Source organism: Rattus norvegicus, chromosome 13, assembly GCF_021556685.1.
Source record: "Rattus norvegicus strain SHRSP/BbbUtx chromosome 13, alternate assembly SHRSP_T2T, whole genome shotgun sequence".
In the NCBI taxonomy this organism is placed as follows: domain Eukaryota; kingdom Metazoa; phylum Chordata; class Mammalia; order Rodentia; family Muridae; genus Rattus; species Rattus norvegicus.
In genome coordinates, this window is record NC_141546.1 from 40244035 (window position 1) to 40267763 (window position 23729).

Here is a 23729-nt window from a genome sequence, read left to right on the forward strand (position 1 = left end):
GCAAATGACTCAATACACATATGAAATAATTAAAATTCTATAGTATATGAAATTCACATAAAACCTGATTCCATGTAAATAAAGGTTAAATCCATTTCATAGTAATAGACATGGGTGTGGTGCACACCTATGATGACGTCTTTCAGGAGACAGAGGCATGAGGAGCAAGCAAGTAAAGCATCCATACAAACATTACAAAGCTGGACTAGTTAAGAACCTAGCATAATCCCCCTCCATTTAAATTTATCCCATTAAAAAAATAATGGGGGGGGGGTGATCAGTAAGATGGCTCAGTGGTTAAGAGTTCTTGCCTCCAAGCCTGAGAAGCTGAATTCATTTCCCAGAACCAAAATGGCAGAAGTAGAAAAGCAATTCTCACAGGCTATCCTCTGACCTCCACATAAGCATCGCTCCTGTGCACCTTCACACGTAAAATAAATAAATAAGTTTTTAATAAAATCACAGAATCCTCACAAAATAAGGTAGTGAGCTCAGGGAGCAAGTTGTAAGTTAAACAAATACAAAACAAAGAATTGAAAAATAAACAACGGGTCTTCTGTAACAGCAGTCCAATTTAAAAAATAAAATGTGACATGAAATTATGTGGATTAATGTCACTTCAAGACATTAGTCATTGCATCCAAATAATACTGGATTAAAAAGTTGTTGCCCAGTATGCAATGCTCTCTTGGAAGGGGAAATTATATAAATATGTATATACTCTGAAGTTTAAGAACATTTGATGCCAAAGACATTTTTAAACACCTCTTAGCTTGATTAAATAAAATGCCCTTCGCAATGTTCTCCTGACAGTGAGATGAACTAAGAACAATTTCACTGTAATCATTAAGTAAGAACTAACAACTGAAGTATATGTAACAGCAACTCATTCCAGTTGACTCTAGTTCATGAGGAGTTTCTTAACACTCTCTGATGGAATTTTCCCTTCCCCCAAGAGTGTTTTCTAAGACTATTAAAACCTACCAAGGTATGAAGCCCTTGGGGACACGGGGGATCCCTTCACTTTCCTCCAAAGGAACCAGATGTTTTCCCTAGTCAATGGCTCTTCTGCCTGGGATCTAAAAACATTTGCCCATCCATATGTTTTCAGGAATGTCTGTATGGAGTACTGAGTCTTTTCAATCATAGTTTTGTATTAGTAATTCTATTCAGATGAACAGGAAGCACATGACTGAGGAATGGGTAACAGCTTTGGAACAGATCAGTACAGGTGCTGGTTAGCTTCAAGGGTCAACTCGAGCTAACCTAGAATTACCTGGGAAGAGTCTCAGTGAGGAATTATCTAGATTGAATTGGCCTGTGGATATGGACCATCTTCATTATAATGTTAATTGATGTAGAAAGACTGAGCCCACTTCAGGTGTCACCATTCCCTAGTCTAAGGCTCTGTACTATATATAGGCAGAGACATTGATCTGAGCACAAACAAGGAGGTAAGTGAGCAAGCAAGCATGTGTTCACATCTCTCTGCTCCTGTAGGTGGATGTGCTGTGACTAGCTGTTTGACTTCCCAGAAAGGCAGAATGGATACCTAGGGTTGGAAGTGGAAATAAACCCCTTCAGTTGCTTTTACTCCAGGGTATTTTATCAGAGCAGCAGAGATAAAACTGGAACATAGTTGGGACCAAGTATAAGGGAATTGTAGACATAATAAGTAGTTTAATCTCGCTGCTTTTCAGTAAGGTTGTGTACTATTATTATCTTCATTTTTTATCAAGCAAGGATAGAAAACAGAAAGAGATTGGGTAACTGAAGTTTTTAAAGGATTTGAACAAAATTCAGAGACTCTGGCTCAAGTGCCCATTGCCTCAGGGAAATACGAATCTAAAGGTCAGCGCTCTCTCTAAAGGATACCAAAGATCAGGATTGTGGACAGTAAGCAGGGAGCAAGGTCACATGCTCCACATCCCAGTGCTGTATACTACGAAAGTATCCCAGATTTTGTGGATCCTACACTAGAAGTGTGTTGTTATTGCTCCCTTGTTTTCTGTTATCTTTTGTTGCTTGTTCTCATGTAGCCCAGCTTATCCTGGAACTTTGTAATAAAAGATGATGCTGAATCTCTTATCTTCCTCCCTCACTTTCTGGGTGCTGGCATTTCAGGTCTATACAACCATGTCTAATTTTTTATAATACTAAGGACAGAACTTAGAGCTACCAGCATGATAGGCAAGCACATTACCATCTAAGCTACATCCCTAGGCAGGACTGTATATTTAGGATGTTCTAATTTTATTTCCTATTATGAGATAAAATACCCTGATAAAGAGCAAAACTGAGAGAAGAAAGGATTTACAACTTATTGTTCTAGGTTATGTTCCATAATTGTGGAGACATCACAGTGGAAGGGGCATCTGGTCACACTCAGAGTCAAGAACAGAGAATGTTTGTATGCCCTATAAGTGCATTCTCATTCTCTCTCTCTCTCTCTCTCTCTCTCTCTCTCTCTCTCTCTCTCTTTCTCTCTCTCTCTTCCCCTCCCTCCCTGCCTCCCTCCCTCTCTCTTGCTCTCTCACTCTCTCACTCTCTCTTTAGACAGTTATACTCTTAGACAGTTTAGGACCTCCTGTCTAGGGAATTGTGCTGCTCCTAGTGGGCTGGATCTTTTTAGATTAACCAAGGCAATCAAGACATTCCCCATAGACATATCCAAGTCCAACCAAATTTACACATTTACACATACAAACCCTTCATTTAGACTCTCTTTCCAAATGATCCTCTGGGATAGGTCAAGTTAATATCTAAGACTCAAATATCTCAAATATGTAGCATATGAAATACTCAAACAAGAACGAGTAAGCAAGAAGCTCTCTGGTGACACGAAGAAAACTGATAAATAAACAGTTAAAGTGATATCAACGCCTCTATGTGAGACTATCTGGAGCTTTCACACTGTGGTGCATTGAGGTCTCCTTCAAAGACCACTTACCTTGGTGCTGATTCTCTCCCCACGTATCTTACCTATCGATATCTACACTTGCCTTATTTCCAAAGGCAATGGATCTATCAAAAATAGCATTAAAATCTGTATGTAAACATATACACAACTTTCACAAACATTGCAAATACCATTGGATCTTATGCTCCTTCATTCACCCATGCTATGAGGCATTAGGAGAAGAAAGTCAAGTGTTCTATGGCCCCTGCCTGAAGTGCTCACAATTTTAGGGACTATGATTAGAAGTGAGCTGCTCTGCTCCTTTTTCCTTTAGAAAGCAATACAGCTGGGCTTACTGGGTCAAGACCTTTCCAGTGCAGAGAATTTTAACTGTGTCCTCTGTTGGGGAAGAGATTCTAGTGGAGACAGCATCAGTCTAGGAGAACAAGAGAGGAAGACTTGGACTCTCAACCAGTGCCAGTGGCTGCAGGTTTTCCTCTCAGAGGTGGGTGGAGAGCCGGTGTCTTACCTCCAAAGCCTTCAGTCTCTTCAGGAGCAGTCTGCTGTCCTCTTTCCCCCCCTCAGTACTGCTGTGTTCGCTCCTGGAGTCCTCATCAGCCTCCACACGGAGATCACCCAGTGCTGCTTGCTCTTTTCTCTCTTCTTCAGATACTCTTTCCTGAAGTCAGAAAGAAAAACCATCACTGTTTTCACCAATCTACTGCTGGAATATAGCTAATCTAAAGGGAGAAGTCTGAACCTTTCCTGGGCTGAGGTAGGGACAGACTTAGTAAGCAGGGTGAGCAGTGCTTTAATTAGTGAGCACAATAGATTTTCATCCTATCTGTGGAATATGTGTACATGCAAGGGTTCACATGTGCACACACATGCACATGTGTGACAGAAGCCATAACCTTTTTTTTTTTGAGGCAAAAACTCTCACCAATCTAAAACTCCACCAAGTAAGCAAGACCAGCTGTTAGCAAGCCCCAGGGTTCTGTGTTTTCCCATGTCCCCAGTGTTGGGATTACAAGCAAAGATCAACCTGGATAAGCATTTTACATGGGATCTGTGGACTGAACTAAGGTCCTCATGTTGGCAAATCAAGTTAAACCAATACATACTTTATTAATTGTACTGCTTCCCCAGTCCTACCTTACAAGTTGTTTTTTTATTTTGTTTTGTTTTGTTTTGTTTTCCCCCTAAACACTGGGAAAGCCATAGGGCTACCATATCTGAAGATGTATGTTATTGGTCCAGTTGGAGAATCTACAGAGGTAGTCAAGCTTTGGGCACAATCATATGGTTAATCTATTTTTATTAACACAATGCAACCCAGCTATGCTTTAAGCTGAGAAAAACTCACCTGTCTGGATACCTTCACTTGTAAAAGGCAAAGAGGTTCATAACATTCAATGGATATATAACAGATTAATTAATTCAAGGAAAAATAAATATCATAAAATGTTTAAATGGTAAATTCAGATTTTTTACTCTTTATATTTGTGTATGATATGCATGTATATATGCATGTTTTTGCATGTGTGTGGGGGCAGATATGTGTGTGGTATGCATGCATAAATGCACATATGCATGTGTAAATACATGATGTAAAAGACAAAGGGTGATGGTAGGAATCATTCTGTATTTTTTTTTTTACCTTATTCACTGAGGCAGTGTCTCTCAGGCAGAATCAAGTTATCCATACGGCTAGTCTCTACAACCGGTTTGATCTGGGGATCCCTTGTCTCTGCCCTTCAAGGTGGCAGTTTTAGGCAGACCTGCATGTCTACATGGCATTTACATGGGTTCTTGGGATATGAACTCAGGTCTTTATGTTTGCAGAACAAGTGCATGCCCCTGTGAGCTGCCTCTCCAGCCAGGTAGAACTTCATGCTCAGAACAAATTGTTTCTTCAGTCAGGAATAACCCACTTTCTAAGGACCCCTGTGTCTCCCTTCTAACACTTAAGGATTTGTTGTAGAGCCCCAAGGCAGACATCAAATGCTGTTGTCTTATCTTGCCTCCCTGTTGGAAGCTCCACACTCAACTGTGTCTCTGACAGCTTCCCAGAAGTTGTCAAGTGTTAATTTGAGACTTTTCCTTAGCTCTTGCTTTCAAGGGAAAAAATAAATATCAAGAGAACATCATACGATGGGTGACAGAGATGGCTGAGTGAGTAAAAGTGCTTGCTGCCCAAGTGGGAGGCCCCCAGCTCTAATCCTCATAAGTTATGTTAAAGCCAGATACAGTCTTGTGTGTTTCACAAAAAGCATGCATGGATACATGCATGTTTTTGCATGTGTATGGGGGCAGATATATATGTGGTATGCATGCATGCATGCATGCACAGTCTTGTGTTTCACAGCATTCCTACAGTGAGACAGGAGGCAGAGACAGGAGAATCCGGGGAAGCATGCAGGCCACCTAAGCCCACATACACAGCAGTGAACAAGAGATTCTATCCCAACAAGCAGAAAGCTGGGGACCAAGACCCGAAGAGGTCCTTTGTCCTCTCAGCCGCATATGCATTAATGTATATGCACACAAAGACACACATCACACAATTATACAAAAGGAAAAAGAACATCAAATGAACAATCTTCCATCTGTTGTGTAGTACACCAAGGCCCCTGTACCACACACCAGGTAAAAACACCCTAGCACACTAACTCCCAACACACACTGTAGAATCTAGGATCTGGTACAACAGGTTGCCAACCACCCGGCCTAAACTGGATTATCCAGTACTTGCAGACTTCTTAATATTTATTACTAAATTAAAATCACCTGCAAATACCAAAGCAAAACATGATAATCCCTACATTTAAGGAATGCATGTTATCTATTTAGAAGGAAACATTATCGGCGGAGTCATGAATTCTCAAACTGCGTTCACCATGATGCGTTGAAGGACCCAATGAACATTAACATATTCTAAACACATTCTGAAATATGTAAAAAGTGTACCTTATAGTGCATATGCATATAAAGCACATTTGTCTATATGTATAACATCCATATGTATAGAACACTTCACCAGGAGGTTTGATCCAAGCTAGTTTGTTTTGTGAAGATTTCTGAATATAGTTTTATCTATGATCTCTGTATATAGTAAATGCACTGTGGATTACAAAAGTGATAATGCTTGGTTGGGGAGATGGCTGAGCTCATAAAATGTTTGCCTTGCAAACACAAATTCCTAAGTTCCATCCCTACACCCTTACAGAATAAGTCAAGTATGGTGGCGCCTGTGATCTCACTTCTGGGGAGGTGTTGGAAGGCCAAATAATAAGTTGTTCTTTCTATAGTACAGTTATAAACAACACACACACACACACACACACACACACACACACACACACACACACATACACACCCCAGTGATGACTAGATACAGTGTACAGATGTGTCCCCTTCCGTAGTGGATGTGAGTTCCTCTTAGATAACTGCTAGACCAGTTTAAGTTACCCTCAGAGAAGGAACAAAGTCAGGGGCCATAGTGTTTTCCTAGCCATGACTCTCTAAAGATTCAGTACTGGCCAGAGTTCCAAAGTCATGGTAAAGCTCAGAACTGTATGCACTTGTTACAACTCAACCTTGAAGAGAAAAAGAGGCTGGAGAGGTCCCTCAGAGGTTAAAAGCACTGACTGCTCTTCCAGAGGTCCTGAGTTCAAATCCCAGCAATCACCTGGTGGCTCACAACCATCTGCAATAAGACCTGATGCCCTCATCTGGTGTGTCTGAAGACAGCAACAGTGTGCTCACATAAACAAAACAAACAAACAAACAAATAAGTCTTTTAAAAAAAGAAAAAAAAGATTATTGTGCTTCATTTTTAAGACTGAATATCAGGGCCAGGGAGGTGGCTTAGCACGTATAGGCACTTGCCAAGAAATCTAGGGACTTGAATTCAATTTCCAGGACCCACATGGTCAAAGGAGGGAACCAATTCTCCTTAAGTTGTTCTCTAAACTCCATAGCTGTCCCGTGGGACAAAGATGCAGGCATGCATGTTAGGACTTTACAGTTAAGTAAGACGAAGGGAAAACCCTGGTGAGGTAAGGACAACGCAAACTTAGAATGTGAAGGGCATACTCCTGATCTACCCTTTCGCAGCTCAGCTAATGATCTTGGGGCACTTAATGTTCAATAAGTCTTGATAATTCCTCCCTGTCCCCTACCTAAGTCTGTCAGCATGCATCTATGCATAGGTAGCCGACTGTCATTACTCACAGGAGCTGTGTTCCCGGGCACTGTCATGAACATCCAATTAGCATGTACTGAATTTCATCACAGTATTTCCACAAGACAATATCTCACCCAGATTCCTGCATGATTTTGTATAAAGTTATCATGCAAAATATATACTGTTGATTGTTGACTACAGATCCCAGGAATATATCCTTACACCCAAATATAGCATCTCAACTTCCTTAATAGGGCACACCCTAGCTTTTGCACTCATGAATGCTACCCTGTCTGCCAGCATATGCTTTGAGGGAAGGCAGAAATAGCCAATTTACCAACAAAAAGGCCTAAAATATAAAAGCAAACCAAAACGAGCCAACTGTTTAGGTGATAGAACTATTGCTAGTGGCAAGTGCTATGAAAACACAGATCCAACAGAGCGCTGTGATGGACTGGGATATAATTAGGGACAGTGTGGAATTAGATTTGGTGACATTGGAAAGGTACCACTGGAGCAGTTGCCTTTCTGTATGGCTACCAAATGATGAGTAGGATGGGCTCTGGGGGAGGGAAGAGACAGTCCAAGCAGAAGGGACACTGAAGCAACTGCTGAGACATTCTTCTTGTGGGCAAAAGAGAGAGGGCCTCTGTGCTGGAGCCAGGCAGATGCAGGAGGAAGGTGGACAGGAAAGCAAGCAGGGATGGGGAGATAAGTAAAAGGTTTGCCTTGTAAGTGTGAATACCTGTGTGTGGTTGATTTCCAGAATGCAGGTCAAAAAGCACAGAGGCTATGGCAGTATGGATAAGACCTACACAAGATCATGCCAGAGAAAATTCCAGCACAGACAGAGGAGGAAGGTTGAAGAGTTACTGATGGCTGATAAAAGAATGAGAGTTTCTTCAGGAATATGTCCCCTGAGAGGCTGTCTATGCTCCAGGAGATACCTATGTCCATTCCCATCCTGGCATCCCTAAGTACACTCAGAGGGTCTTAAGAATAAAGACAATTCTATGAAGTTGGGGGGCGGGATATTAGGAAGAACAGGGAGGGATTGGGGGATGGGATTTCAACAAACACTGGAATCCCCAAACAATTCTCAAATAATAAGAATAAGTAAACAACAATAAAAATAAAACAAACAAAACCCTCGCCAGTGTTTAATAGTTTAACCTGTAAAACAAAAGCCAGTGATGGTGGTGCACATGTATCATCCCAGCCCTGGGCACATGGGGACAGAAGGATTCTTGTGGTTCACTGGTGGCCAGCCAGTTTGCCCTATGTGGCAAATTCCTAGCCAGTCAGTGACCCTGTCTCAAAAAAAACCAAAAACAAAACAAAAACAAAAATAAACAACAACAACAAAAAAAAACAATGAACATGGTAGATGGGATCAAAGGGATGACAGTCAAGGTTGATTTATGCCTTCTACAACAGCATGTGCATATGTGTGCATACAAAGTTGTACATTCATGTGCATCTGCTCTCTCTCTCTCTCTCTCTCTCTCTCTCTCTCTCTCTCTCTCTCTCTCTCATAAAGAGTGAGACCAAGGAGGGTCTTGCAAGCTATGGAAACTGATTCAGTTTGTTTCTACTTAGAGCAAAAGGAAGTGGAGGCCAAGTAAGGGAAGCATAATTCTAACTGCTGCCACAGGAAATGCTCTGGAGTGAGGTGCAGCAGTTAGAGTTGTTAGCAGTCAGACCAATTTGGAGGCCTTCGAATAGCAAAGACAGGCAGTCATTAGGGACACTGAAAGGTGTGTACTCATGGCTTACCAAAAGCATCTCCTGTGGTAGTTCAGACCACCATGGGTGGTCTGTCAGAAGCCCTGGATTCACTGTGCGGCTTCATGCAGATCTCAAAATTCTTTCCTTGTGGGGCTGATAATGCTGATAAATTAAGCACCGAGTCTTTGCTGGACCAATCCCTCAATCATTTTATCTCAGCTAAATGTCCCTAAATGTTAGTAAATGTTACTAAATGAGGTAAAGTTAAAATGGTCAGAATTCAACAACTCAAGACACAGTGTATCAACACACTCCACAGTAAGGACAATGACAGGAGAAAGGAGAGTGGACCTTCCTTTTCCTAGTGAGAAGGTGGTTAGGGAATCCTGACTGTGAAGATGGTTCCTTAATTGCCTGTGGCCAAGCTCAGTGACAGGAGAGAAGGATATGAACACCGACCAGGGCAGGGAAGGAAAGAGAACTCTCTAGGTGAATGGTAGCATTGCAGGTGTAAGTGAGTGCCTGCTCCAGGGCTGGAATGTGGACTTCTGGAAGACCTAGAGGGTACACTGTGTGCCAGAGTTGTCAGCAGCATGGATGGAAATAGACAGAGACCCTCAGATTCCACAGGGCGGAGGAGAGGTCTGTAAGGTAACTCCCCTGAGAAACACCTCCTCACCACTGAGTTCCCACTCAGTTTGTACCATCTGTGTGTAGCTGGCTTGTTAACAAACAAGGACTTAAAGCTATTTGTAAATCCCACCACGTGGGAGAGGGAGAAAGAAGGACTGGGATGGCTAATGTTACCTGTCAGCATGGGCCATATCTGGAATCAACTAAAACCTGAGCATCTGGGCACATGTGTGAAGAATTTTCTAGACTGGCTCATCTGAGGTGAGAAGACCCCCTCTCAGTCTGGGTCACGCTGGTAGCAGCTCACGTAAAAGGACAGGGAAGAAGAAAGCTTTTGCTCTTCTGCCTGCCTGCCCTCGCACTCACTGGCAAATTCATCTACCCTGCTGCTGAGGCAGTCCTTTGCTGGTACAAGATCAGTATAAGTTTAGGATTCCAGAATATACTGAAGACCAGTTGAAGCAGCTAGCCTCATGGACTGGTCAGTACAGGATTTTTGGCCTTTCTGTCATGAGACAGCCATTTCTGGACTATCGAGAACACAGCATGTAAGCTACTTTAATAAATCCCACGTATATGTTAAATACATGAAAAACTATTTCCTACCAGTTCTATTCCTCCAGAGAATCCAAGAAAACACAAAGATCAAAGTGTCGATGCTAGCTTTGGCTGCACAGTGAGTCAGAAGTAAAGCTGAGCTATGGGAGAGTGTGTTTAAATAAAAAGAAGCGGCAGAAGATGACCTCACCAACCTACAAACAATTCTACTGCAGTTACACGCCTCTCCCGACACTTCCCCAGTTATTTGACAGTGAGAAGTATTCTACTTTGGGGAAGAAGATAAATCTAGATTAAAACTCTAAATTTGCCTCCTAGTTTGGTCAATTATATTTTTCAATGAATTCTTTGTTTCCATCTTTTCTTTAAACAAATGATATTACTTCTGAAACTACTAAAACCTCAGCTCTAGAGTCAGGCTTTGATGGTTCATGTTCCTTTCTGTGTGATGGCAAGGTGGCTTAGCAGGTAGCGGTGTGTACTGCTAAGGTGACAACACGAGGGGGATTTCTGAGACCTTCTTACGGAAGGAGAAAGCCAGCTCCTGGAGGTCATCCTCTACTTCCACAAACGGGCCATGGCACAGGCATGTCCACACATCAAGAAGAAATACATGCAAAATAACTACATTAGAAATAAATGCAAAAACAAATTTTTCATTAGAAATCAATGCAAAAAAATTTAAAAAAAACAATACAAATCTAAGGGGCCTTCTAGAAGAGACCAAGCAAAACGAAAATGAATGGAGACAAACCTACGGGAAACATGGCTTCACCCACCAGCAGTCCACAGCTGTTCGTGTCAGGCTTGATGGCTTCTAAATTTATCTTAAACTCATTAAAGCATGCCCATGTTTGAAAAAAATGGTAAGTGTAACTAACACACAATTAGACAAAATGGCAGAAAGTTTAGTATTTTTGCCGATTAAAGATCCAGGGGAGGAGAGGAAAGGGTAAGAAAGAGAAAGCGGCAGAGAGTGACACACAGGAGGAGACAGAACGACAAAAGATATGAAGAAGACATAGAGGTAGGAGGACAAGACAGAGACAGAGAAAGATGTAAAGACAGATACAGAGAAGCAGAGACAGCCACAGACAGACAGACATGGCTAGAGAGACAGAGACCAAGAGCAACAGAGAAAGTGAGGGACGGATAGGGAGAAAGACAGAGTGACAAAGAAAGGCAGAATCAGAGAGACAGAGACTGAGAGATAAAGAGACTGAAAGAGATAAAGAGGCACAGAGACAGAGACAGGGAGACAGAGAAAGAGAAACAGGAAAACTGTGGCTAAGAATACAAGACAGGGATCAGAAGCCTATAGTTTCAGATAAAACACTTTCTTCCCAACAACTTCCCAGACTCAAGCCAGGAAAGCAAGCCAGGCTACTTGGAGGTTAGCTGACTGGGAAGAGAAAAATGTGGTTTCAGAGGTTACCTGCTCTCCTTTCTACAGACGTTAAGCAGCCATGAAGTCCACGGAAGTGGAGCTGCTACACAAACAATGCCTGTCCCCACATATTTCATATATGGCTGGAGCCATGATCTTGTTTGCGTCAACAAATACGAGCCATCCCCTTGAAGGTAAAGATTTAGGGGCTCAGTTAGCACTGAAGAGTTTAAATCAAATTCTGCCTTGTCGGTACATAAAGCTTCCCTCAGGCTCTTCGTTTCTCTAAGTGGTAAGCAAGGCAATGATTCACCAGTGAGGGAATGCTCTTCTTTTCTTCTGGAACATTCTGCTTCATCAGGCCTATGTAAAACAGTATCAATCAACACAAGCTCCACGCTGCTTCAGGTTAGCTCTGAGGAATCATAGTCCTGGGAGCTCATTTACTTCAAGGAGCAGGCAGCCTAGCTCTACATCAGCCGAAAGATGATGCTTCTGTCTATGATGTAGGAGGCGTAAGTAAGTGTGGAGGAGGGGCTGGGGTGTGGAGTTGGTAAAGAAGCTGATTAACATGCGTGAAGCACTAGGTTCCATCCCCAACACTGGATAAACTGGATATGGTGGTGTATACCTGTGACCCAAACACTTGGAAGGACAGCAACGTTATCTCCATCTACACATCAAGAACAGGGCTAAGCATGAGCTACACGAGACCCTGACTCAAAAACCATTAATATACACATGTAGGAAAATGGTCATATAGTCCTTTGCTGAGATGGTCAAATGGGTTTTATCAATTTTCAAGTGATTTGCTTCCTCCAGTCAGGTTCACAGTAGGACTCCAATGTTCCACAAGGTTCTCTGACTTCCTGATTAAATTAACTCATCTATCAATCCAGTCAATATTTGATGAGCAGTAATGAATCAGGCACTGGAAAGAATGCCCGGGACATGGAGGTATAAGGCACACATGGTCCCCAGTCTGGTAGAGCACAGCATGCAGTAAGGTTACTGCTACTCAAAGTGTCACAGGAATCTCAGTACCGAGTGTGAGGAAGTGTCCAGGTGCTTCAAGAGAAATCAATGCAGAGGGCTGGAATAGCTTAGGGTGCAATGCTCTACAAGCATGAAGACCCATTCCATGTTTGATCCTTAAACCACACATAAAAAGTTGGCAGCACACACATGAAATACCAGAATTAGGGAGGAGATAAGCAAGTGCATTAGCTAACTATCCTAGTCTTATCAGGAGCCCCCGGTCCCAGTGAGAGACTCTGTATAAAAATATAAATAAAACAGATGACTCAGCTGATAAAAGCGCTTGCTGTGGAAGCATAAGAATCTGAGTTTGGATCCCCAGTACCCACATAGAACGTTAGTCAGGGTGGTGCACTCCTGTAATATCAGCAATGGGACAGGAGAACAGAGACAGGAGGATCCTTGAAGTTTGGTATCTAGGAAGTCTAGACAATGTGTAAGCTCCCGGTTCAATGAGGGACTTTGTATCTTGAGAAATGAAGTGAGGAAGAATCACCAACTGAGGAAGAATCCTGACCTATGGCCTCCATGCACACATGTACACACGTGTATGAGCACCTGTACTCATGTGCGCGCACGCGCACACACACACACACACACACACACACACACACACACACACACATGTTATAGTCCTATTGGAATACAGGTGGATGGCAAGTGCATGGTTGTCGATGAACTGAGATCTGGATAAACAGAGGAGCTTATCAGGAAAGAAAGAGAAGTGGCCAGGAGTGGGAAGTAGGTATCTAACTGGGAAAGTGAAGGGAACTTGGAGGAGTTGAAGGAGTGGGGGTCAAAGTGAAGCTGGAGGGTGAAGTGGGAACAGGGCACATGTGACAGAATTTCTCCACACACTAACAAAGTAAAATGTTACTGAGCAGGAAGTGTGTGTGTGTGTGTGTGTGTGTGTGTGTGTGTGTGTGTTTGTGTGTGTGCATGTGTGTGATGTACATGGGTGTATATGCATGCGAATGTGTGCCTTGGTGTACATAAATGATACGTGTGTACATATATGTCTGTCTTTGTGTCAATATCTATAAGTGCAGTGTTGTGTCTCTCTGTTTGTACATGAGCCTATATGTGTGTTCATGTTTCTCTGTGTATGAATATCGGTTTTTTCCTGGATTTGCATGTGCATGCGTGGTGGTGGTAAGGATGAGATGACAGATGGGTATCTGAAGCAGTGAGGAGTGTGAGCTTGAACAGTTATCAGAAGGGGAAGAAGATGCTGCAGAAAGAGCCCACGTGGGAGCTGACTAAGCTTATGATGTAGATGACCTTGGAGTTTGACAGCCAGCTTGTAATTTGGATTTTTTAGTATGCAGTTTGCCTAACAATGTCAAATCACTAACACATCCTTAGCTCAAGGTTTCTGATGCCACCTGCAACTGACTTTGGAGTCAGCAGAGGGGAGGGCAGAGAAGAGAAGCAATGCTTGCCTCAAACACAGATTCCTTGGCAAACTCTGGCCCCAGTGAGTTGGTATCTGGGAGAGGGGCCAGAAGTCTTTTATTCTAGAGAACTTTCCAGAACTGACATGTAAAGTTCAACAGCCCCAACACAAGATATAAATGACCTTCATGTTCCAAAAGCTTTTGGCATTGCTAATTTGGTTTAGTATTTATTTCTTTTTGGACAAAGTTTCACTGTGTACCCTCCGCTGGCCTATAACTTGCTATGTAGTCCAGGCTGGCTTTGAATTCCCAAAGATGGGGTATGGCCTATCTCTCCCTCAACTGATATTTCTCCTGGAAATGCTTTGTGTGTGTGTGTGTGTGTGTGTGTGTGTGTGTGTGTGTGTGTGTGTGTGTAGAGAGGATCTTGTGAAGACTAAAGTGTCTTTACATTCACTAAACTCTAAGTAACTTACAATGACCTTGAACTTCTGATGTTTCATCTTCCTCCACTCTAGTGCTCGGGGACATGTGTATTACCATGTCCAGTTTTGTCATTAATCAGAAAAACAAAGAGAAAACTGATGGTTGAAAACAGTACCCACAGGAGAGTGAAAATGAGAGGTGCTTAATGGCAGGCCACAGGAATGGTAGGGGTAAGTCAGAGAGATAGATTTCCCCACAGCTTATTAAACACCACCACTTCATCTTCTGAAGTCAGAGGCTGGCTTCTGCACTGGTGTTTCTCTATGTTAGCACATGAAAACCTGGGACTCCAGGGCCCATGGGTTGTAACTGCTACGTCTGTGGAGCAGATGGCATTAAGAGCCCACCGCTGTGTTGGGTGGCTTACAGAGAAAGTGATACTAAGATTTTAAAGCATCAGTCTCTGTCTACATCCCAACTTTCTTGGAAGGCTCTCCTAATATGCAAAACATGTTTGACTGTCTCTGTTTTTTTTTTTTTTTTAATGATAGATAAAGAAAAACATACGTACCAGATTCCAGAATAAGGTATAAAAGTAGAAACTGGTTACCAAAATGAGTTCATAATATCTCCCTTAATTAAAGTCAATGAAGGCTAGTAAGATGGCTCAGTGGGTAAAGGATTTACTGCCAAGCCTGACAACCTGAGGGTGATCCAGAGTCAGACACAATGGAAGGAGAAAATCAATGCTTACAAGTTGTCCTCTGACCTCCACATGCATACTATAGTGTATGCACTTGAAAACACACACACACACACACACACACACACACACACACACACACACACACACACACACACTTAAATTTAGTAAAAACTCTAGAGACCAAAGAAGGGGTAGGCGTATGCACACCTACAGGTCAGCAGGTGTGTGTGGTTGTCCAATCACATGTTACAAAACTTAACCTTGGAAGTCCAACCTCACTTTGACAGCACTTCCTTTTGCTACCGTACTTCTGAAGTATGCTGCTGTGAGTGCCTGACTCAGGACCACAAGGCACGCTGAAGAAACTCACATCAAGGCAGAGAGAAAGATACTATATTACGTTTATAACGTTCTGATATTCCACTTGATGGTGTATAGCCAATCTTCTCAAAGCCAAACAACAACTGCTTTGCTGTCTTCATGTTTTTAACTGATTTATTTGGAGAGTAATATTTAGACCAGGCTGGCCTCCACTACCACACAGTGTAATCAAGGCAGTTCCTTCTGTTTCTGCCTTCCAACTGCTGGACATCCAGGAATGTGCCAGGTTTACATAGTGCTGAGGACCAAATCCAGGTCCCTGCATGCTCGACAGGCTCTCTCCTGAATGAGCTGCAGCCCAGCCCTGGCTCACTGTCAACTGAAAGTCTGTTCTTCTCTAGGCCAAGTTTACAGACATTAGTTCACTAAGGTGAGAACAAGTAAACATCTGAAATCTACATCCGTTCCCCCTCTGTTCCAGTCCAGTTGTGTGTCAGTATTTATTTCTCTGCTCAACTTCTCCATGTTTTGAATGCAATGTACAAACACAGGATTTGGGGGGATGGTTCGGTGGGTAAAAGTGCTTGCCATACGTGTGGGAGACTTTATGTTGGGAAAACCAAGAAACACATAAAACCAGGATATAGCAGTTCAAGCAGTTGCAACCCAGTGTTCCTATACGAGGGAGGGAGGAGAAACAGGAAGATCCCTAGAGGCTCACAGGCTAGCTATCCTGGTATGCATACCACAAGACTATACAGAGACCCCACCTCAAAAAAGGTGGAGGGTGAGAGCCAGGACCAATGCCTGAGGTTTTCACCTGGCCCCCATCTATGTGCCATGGCCTTATACACCCCATACAAGTTAAATACAATCCACAAACATAGCACAACTCAAAACTCTTCAGGCTTTATAACTCTATAATTTTAATCACCTGTAAAACTCAATTTAAGAAGATAAATACTTAGAATCCCATCAGAGATTTGGAATACTTAATATATAACGTATTTAGGATTAGATCTGTCTATAAGACTTTTCTGAAAAAAAAATCCCTCTGTGCTCTTCCCAATATGCAGATTTTCCTCTGCACTTAAAGAAATCATCATTTAGCCGTCCCTTTTTCTTGGGCCTTTGTATAATTAGCACATTCCTTATCGTGTCTCTGGGGAATGAAGGGCCTGCAGAACCACATTAGGTAATAGTTTAGAACAAGGACCTGCAACATCTCCCAGAAAAGCTTGCTGGACATGGGCCATCTCCATAGGCAATTATTTGTGGGTAGTCTTGTGGTTCAAATAGGAATGCCCCACAGACTCGTGTGCTTGAGTTCTTGGCTCATAGGAGGTATCACTATTAAGAGATGTGGCCTTGTTGGAGTAGGCATGCCTGGCTGGAGGGAGTGTGTCACTATGGGGGTAGGCGTTAAGATCTTATATGTTCAAGCTATGCCCAGTGTGGCTCCCAGTCTCTTTCTGCTGCCTGTGGATCAAGATGTAGAATTCTCAGCTCCTTTTCCAGGAACCATGTCTGCCTGACTACTGCCATTTGTTCTATCATGATAAAAATGGACTAAACCTCTGAAACTGTAAGTGAGCCACAGTTAAATGTTTCCTTTATAAGACTTGTGGTGGTCATGGATTCTCTTCACAGCTATAGAAACCCTAAGACAAGAGTAATATAAAGATTAAAAAAAAAATAAAGCAAAAATCTCTTCTTTTTATTAATTTTATTTGACAATTTCACATATGTATATAATCTATTCTTATTACCCTTTCACTGATACTCTCTTTCTACCCCTATTAACCTCCTTCATCCCCACCTGTCCCTTTCCCAAATTCATGTCTTCAGCTTTCATTTTGTGACCCATTTAGGTTTACCCGAGCCTCTGTGCGAGCACTACACTGGACTTATTCACTGGTGACTGAGAAAGTCATCAGTTGGTACACGATCGAAAGCAATGACTTCTGCTTCCTCCCTTAGCCTCTCGGTAGCAAGCAGTCCCTTAAGGAGGGGTCCAACCCTAAGCCTGACTGTTGAAGAACCCAGTCCCATGAAGACCCAGTGCAGGCATCCACTGGTGCTATGGGTTTGTGATTGCAATGGCTCTGCCATGCATAAAAGATGATACTTTGAACCCCTTCTGGTTTTTACATTTTTCTCCCACCTCTTCTGCCTCCTGCTATCTCCCAATGTCCCTGAGTCTTAGAGGGGATGACACAAATGACTTGTTTAACACTCTTATAATTGGAGTAATCTACTACTTCCTGGTTGGGTTTGAGGCCCATTCCACAGGAGTGATTCTAGCTCTGGCAAATACTTGGCAGGAGAGCTCTTAGGATCTCAGTAGATATCAGTGTTGTTCAGTGAAACGACATAGTATCAGATGTCTTCTATTTATGTTTCTACTCGTAGACAAATGCACTCAAGTTAATCTGCAAAGCACCTCTTGACTTTTATTATGGTTTTATCAAATGACATGGACACAAAGCCTACACATACAGAGATGATGGTAATAGTTGCCAACTGTGTGTGTGTGTGTGTGTGTGTGTGAGTGAGAGAGAGAGAGAGAGAGAGAGAGAGAGAGAGAGAGAGAGAGAGAGCGAGCCCTGCATGCACATGTTGAGGAAAAAGGTCAGCCTTAAGTGGCATTTCTCAAGTGCTGCTTGTCTTTGGGTCTTTTCTGGAAGTGTCCCTCACTAAACAGGAGCACGCTATGTCGGTTCTACTGGGTGTGTCCAGTGAGTTCCAGAGGTCTACCTAGCTATGCTTGCCCAGGGCTCAAATTCCAAGTATGGGCCACTCCCTCTGTCCTGTTTTCCATGTGTGCTGGGGATCCGAACTCAGATCCTACTTCTTGCCTTATAAACATTTTACCAGTCAATACCAATGGCTCTTCATCTTTTGACATCTGTAGGTACCTGTGGTTTCTTAGCTTGAGGACAGGACAGGAAATAATGGGGAAGTGAAGCCAACATCCTGCCTTGGCAAAGTTTTCAACGGTGTGTTTTCCCTCTGAATACCTAGCCATAGGTCTCAGCTACACACTAACTCATTGCAAACATTGAAAATGCAGTCATTTATACTCGAGCAGATAAGGTAGAGATTAGGGTGGGATTAGTATGAAATGTTAAATTCTTCTAGAACTCAAAAGATACTGAATAGCATTGAATATTCAAGAGTACTAGTTTTCTTATTGCTGAGGCAAAATACTCAACCAGACGCAATCAATACATGGGGAACATTTGACGGTACAATCTACCATGCAGGGGAGGTGTGATGGCAGAGGCTTGAAGCAGCTGCTCACACGGCATCCACAGTGAGGAAGCAAAGGGAGATGAATGCTGCTGCTCAACTCACTGTCTCCTTTTTATTTAGTCCAAGACCCTGGGTCATGGAATGAAGTTGTCCAAATTAGGGTGGGATCTCCATCATTGACATCTCTCCGAAAACTCCCTTATCAGCACACTTAGAAGCATCTTGGCAAAGTAATTTTAAATCCAGTCAAGTTGGCCATGAAGACAAACTATCACCATCTTTCAACCTCAAAGTTACACACGTAAGCCCACAAGTATGCTACATACATGAAACATCTAAATGTCCTAGTCCCCTTTATACACGAGAGAATTGGCTCGAGCAGTTATTAAGAATCCAGATTCCCACTAAGTGTCAGAACTAAGAACTGAAACACAATGCTAATTTCACTTATGGATTTCCCCATGCCTGCACAGATTTATTCTTAACAGTGATCTCATCTGAGGACCTGTGGTCTTTATTTTCCCATGAGCTATGCTACTGTCAAGCAGCATAGTTCCAGGCTCCTACGACATTATTTGAGCTACTAATTCCATCACAAATGTTAGGGCTGGGCTCAGAATAGGTTTAACAAACCACTACCACTCAATGGCTAATGATGATCTGATTAGTTCAAAATGAAAACATATACTATGATACACATCAATCAACTGTCACAATGGTGGCATGAAGGTCATGGGGATTATCAACTCCCTTTCTCATTTGATCCATAGCCTGTGCAAGAGGCGCTAATTCATACCTGGTATAATTAACCTGATCAAAAATATATGACCCAGGAAGCCCTAGTGGGGAATTCACAACTCCTATTTTGTGAAAGGGGCATATTGTCAAACTGCTTTCTAAATACTTACGCCTATACTCGTGGTGAGCGCTCATCTCAGCTTTCATCACAGACTTTTCTGTCAGCAATAGGTAGCAGTGAATGTAGAGACTCATCATTGACCTAAGTGCTGAGGACAAATGACTATTGAAGGCTCAGCCCTACACGGAACATTCTGTGAAAGCCCTCCAAGACCCACCGAACACCACTGCAGAAGGGACATAAAGACTCTAAGAGTTGGCCAGTATGGATGAACTCACCGCAGCTATGGTAACTTGCACAAGACCTGTTCACCATCAAGCCAACAAGAGCGGTCACTGTTACAAGCAGGCACTAAGTGCACTCGGTGGGTTACAACAAAATTAAAAAGATAGAAAGGTAGAAGAATGGCGGAGGATGCTAAGGGGAGTGGGGTTGGGTGGAGAGCTGGGATAGATAATATCAATGTATCCGTGTATAATGTTATCAAAAACTAAATAAAAGATTAAAACAATACTCAGAGCAGCAAGGCCAGAGACTGCCTGACAGGCACTCCTAGGCACCCCAGCAACATGAAACCGTGATTTATTGAACCTTTTGTTTTGAGGTGATGGAGAGGGTGCTCAGAAAATATGGCTGCTGTAGCGAGTACTTGAGCAAATATCACAGCCAAGTCCCTATTTCCGGGGACTGCTAGCAGCTTTTGTTCCACACTAGCATACTAAATTTTAAAAGTGGGAGAAAAATAGTGTGAGATAAATCACAGGATTTTAAAAGAACATCCCAATTTGTTCACAGTTTAACATTCCCGCTGCCAGGCAAAAAACATATAAAACTCCCCCTCTTTCATCCCCGGATTTGACTCACAAAGTGAATGAAGCACACAATGAAATCTCGGAGATTAAATGTGTATGATGGATAAGAGGGCAGGGTGTTTGCTTTATGTGCCTGAGATGAACTCACAGCCATGGGCACATCAATCCTCTTCGTCTCTGCATTACTCTCCACTCAAAACACTTCTTGATATCACCAACTACCTTCCATATTGAGCAGATTCCCACAGTTACATTAATAAATTCTCAGCTGATGCTTTTACTGCTTCCTCCATCCATCGGTAACATTTATTTCTGTAGCACAGGTTCAGTTCGAAAGGTGCTCTGCATAGAGAGAGGCTCCAGTGGAATGGGAAGGCGCCAAAAAGAAGATGTAGTTTTTATGGAAGGTAGGTTCCAGATGTCTGGACATCAGGAATTAGAGAAATAAGGTTGTCTGAGCATGATTTGGGAGGGGGGAGTATAAAGTAGTAAGAATGTCCCATGAGGGCCGCAAAGGACTCAGATTCAACTTCCAGCACATACTGGGCTGTTCATGTCAAAATAGCCTGTAATTCCAGTTACAGGGAAGTCAACACTCTGTTCTGGATTCCACAGGCACCTAAAGTCATGCTCACACACACACACACACACACACACACACACACACACACACATACACTTCTTAAAAATGAAATAAATACTTAAAACAAAAAAGAATGCTACATAGATAGAAAATAACACAACACAGTTGGTGAGTGATTGCCCTTAAACAAACAAAAAGACAAATTTATAACCTGAGGTTAAAATCTGTAATTTCTCCAACCCAGTTTCTTTAAGGAATTAACAGGGTAGGGGAGCCAAAGAGCTTCCAAAGGGGAAGCTGAGCACCTGGGCTGAGCAGTGGCTGTTCCCCAATGAGCTGGAAATTCACCTAGTGACCTCTCATGGTACGTGCTATGGCTACCCCAACAGTGTCCTTTACACACACTGATGTGACCTGTGGCTAGACAGTTGAAGCACATACTGGGGAGATAACTCGGTCAGTGAAGGGCTTGCTGTCCAAGCATGAGGACCTGTGTTGGGGATCCTGAGAACCCATGTAAAAGACAGGCCTAGAAGTGTTTGCTTGTAGTCCCAGCTTTAAGGAAAGAGACTGGCAGATTCCTAGGGTTTGCTAAGCAGCCTTGTTCAGGTCCCTGTCACAAACAAAACATGGAGGATGGCACTTGAGGTTCTCTTCTGGCATACACACACACACACACACACACACACACACACACACAGAGAGAGAGAAAGAGAGAGAGAGAGAGAGAGAGAGAGAGAGAGAGAGAGAGAATTCTTTGGAGAAATTTAATTTAAAATAAATGCAAACAGAATAAAAATTTCTATTTTGCTGCAAAGGAGCAAGCTCAAAGACATGCCATTAAGTGAAACACGGCCGTCTGAAAGGCAAATTCCAACATGACTCACTGACTTTTAAAACTCCCCCAAAATGGACCTACAGAATCATACAGCAAAGTGTGGTTACTAGAAGATGCTGGTCAAATAACCCAAATTATCAGTAATACAGGAAGAATATGTAGATAGTCCACGCGGAACATAGTGATTACAGCTACTAACAATGGACTCTTTACGTGGAAATTACTAAGATGTACATTTTCAGCATTCTTATCCCAAGAAAAACAAACGACAAACATGTGAGGTAATGTATATGCTAATTAACTTACATTCGCCATTCCACAGTGTTTACATCTATCAAAGCATCATGCTGTATACCGTGAGGGTAAAAAAGTTCAATTTGTCAATTAAAGTTTTTTAATTAAGTAAGATTCTGTCTTATGACCCCCCCATCAATTCTGATTGTCAGATGTTCAAAGTTTACTCCAGGAATTATGGTCAATACCGGATCCTTTTATGTGATCAATGGACGGCAGAGACATATTTATGTATCTTCTGAGTTTGTTAAACTGAACTGACTGGGAGGCAATTGCTTCTTGTCAAAGAACTCTCTAAGTATTCATAGGAGGCAGCAGCAATAATAACTCTGCAGGCAGGCCTTGACTTATGATGGTTACACTTAACGAGCCATCTTTTTTTTTTTTTAACTTTACAAGAAAGGAAAAGCAATACGAGTTTAATAGGAGCCACACTTTGAATGTTGATCTTTTCCTGAGTCAGTGACATGTGGTTTGACCCTCGTTTGCCATGCTGTGCAGCAGTGGAGAGGGATAGCACCGAGTCACAGGCTAGATCATGACATAGACAGTGAACTCTATTGCCAGTGTGTTTTGAATATAGCTACTTATTAAGTTACATGAAGAGAGTCAGCCTTTATTATAAAATAGGCATTGTGCTCAATGTTTTTATTTGACTGTGGGCTAATACAGAGCTCTGAGATCTGAAGGTAGCCTGGACTAGGCTGTGACTGCTATCATATCTTTTAACTCAACACTTCGGAGGCCAAACAGAAGGCTCAGCAGGTAAGAACACTTACAGCTCTGGCCAAGAACCCAAATTCTGTTCTCGGCACCCATGTCAGGCAGCTTAGCTTGTAACCGCCCATAATTCCAGCTCAAGGCTAATGGAAGCCCTCTTCTGCCTCCATGAGCATTGCACACGAGGGCATGAAGGCACCCATACCCACACCTGTGCAAACACAAGCACACACATGCGCAAACCATTAAATAATTTAAACATACAACACTTTGAATTTGTGATTGGTTTAAAAAAACATAGAGCCATGGCTAATTAAGGAGAATTTGCAATAATAATAATTCAAAAGGAAAAGAGAGTTAGCCAGGCCGCATCAGTAAAGAGATGCTTTCTATGGGATGTCAGGTCAGGATGATTGCGTATGTCTATCCAGGATTGAGATGTACAGTGGATCCCCAAAACCACACCAAGTACAGCACAAGAAGCCATTCAATAAATGTCACTGTTGGTTCGTTAATATGCTGATTGACAGATGGCATCACCTATGTTGTTACCGCTGATGACATGAATACAGCTCAATTAGTTAAGTGTTCCTAAGTGCTTTTAACAGAAAGTAGACAGGGGTGGGGAGGGGTTAGGGGCAGGAAGCTGGAGAGATTCATGCAGGGGATAGAATGAGACTGACTCTACATAGCGAAGTCTGGTCTCAAACTCCTGATCCCCTTGACTCTAAACTTCTAAGTGCTAGGATTACAGATGCTCACCAGCCAAACTAGCTCAGCTAATTTTCTAAAAGGTTTTTCCATCATTAGCATAAAGCACCAATAGAACATTTGCTTGTATGATGAAAATACCATTAAGGCAATTTCCTCCCTGAAGATGGAATGGCTTGCGTGTTTTCACTTTGTTGTTGCTGCTGTGATAAAATACCTTGACCACAAGCAATTTAGAGGAGGAAAGGACTTATTTCAGCTTACAATTGCAGATTGTACTCCATCATTAAGGAAAGATAAGGTAGAAACTCAAAAGCAGAAACTTGAAAGGCAGGGCTGATGGCTATCCATATAGAATTACCCTTGACCAAAGAA

General features: G+C 42.4%; 1 protein-coding gene across 6 annotated transcripts in view; it reads right to left on the reverse strand.

Annotated features, from left to right (window-relative positions):
• The window catches only part of Nckap5 (NCK-associated protein 5), a 901285-nt gene that overhangs the window by 314955 nt on the left and 562601 nt on the right, over positions 1-23729 (reverse strand). For all 6 annotated transcript variants that reach the window (XM_087581938.1, XM_087581942.1, XM_087581939.1 and 3 more), the window contains one exon: positions 3429-3578. In XM_087581938.1, the coding sequence (XP_087438064.1) occupies positions 3429-3578 (150 nt within the window). The remainder of the gene's footprint in view (positions 1-3428; positions 3579-23729) is intronic.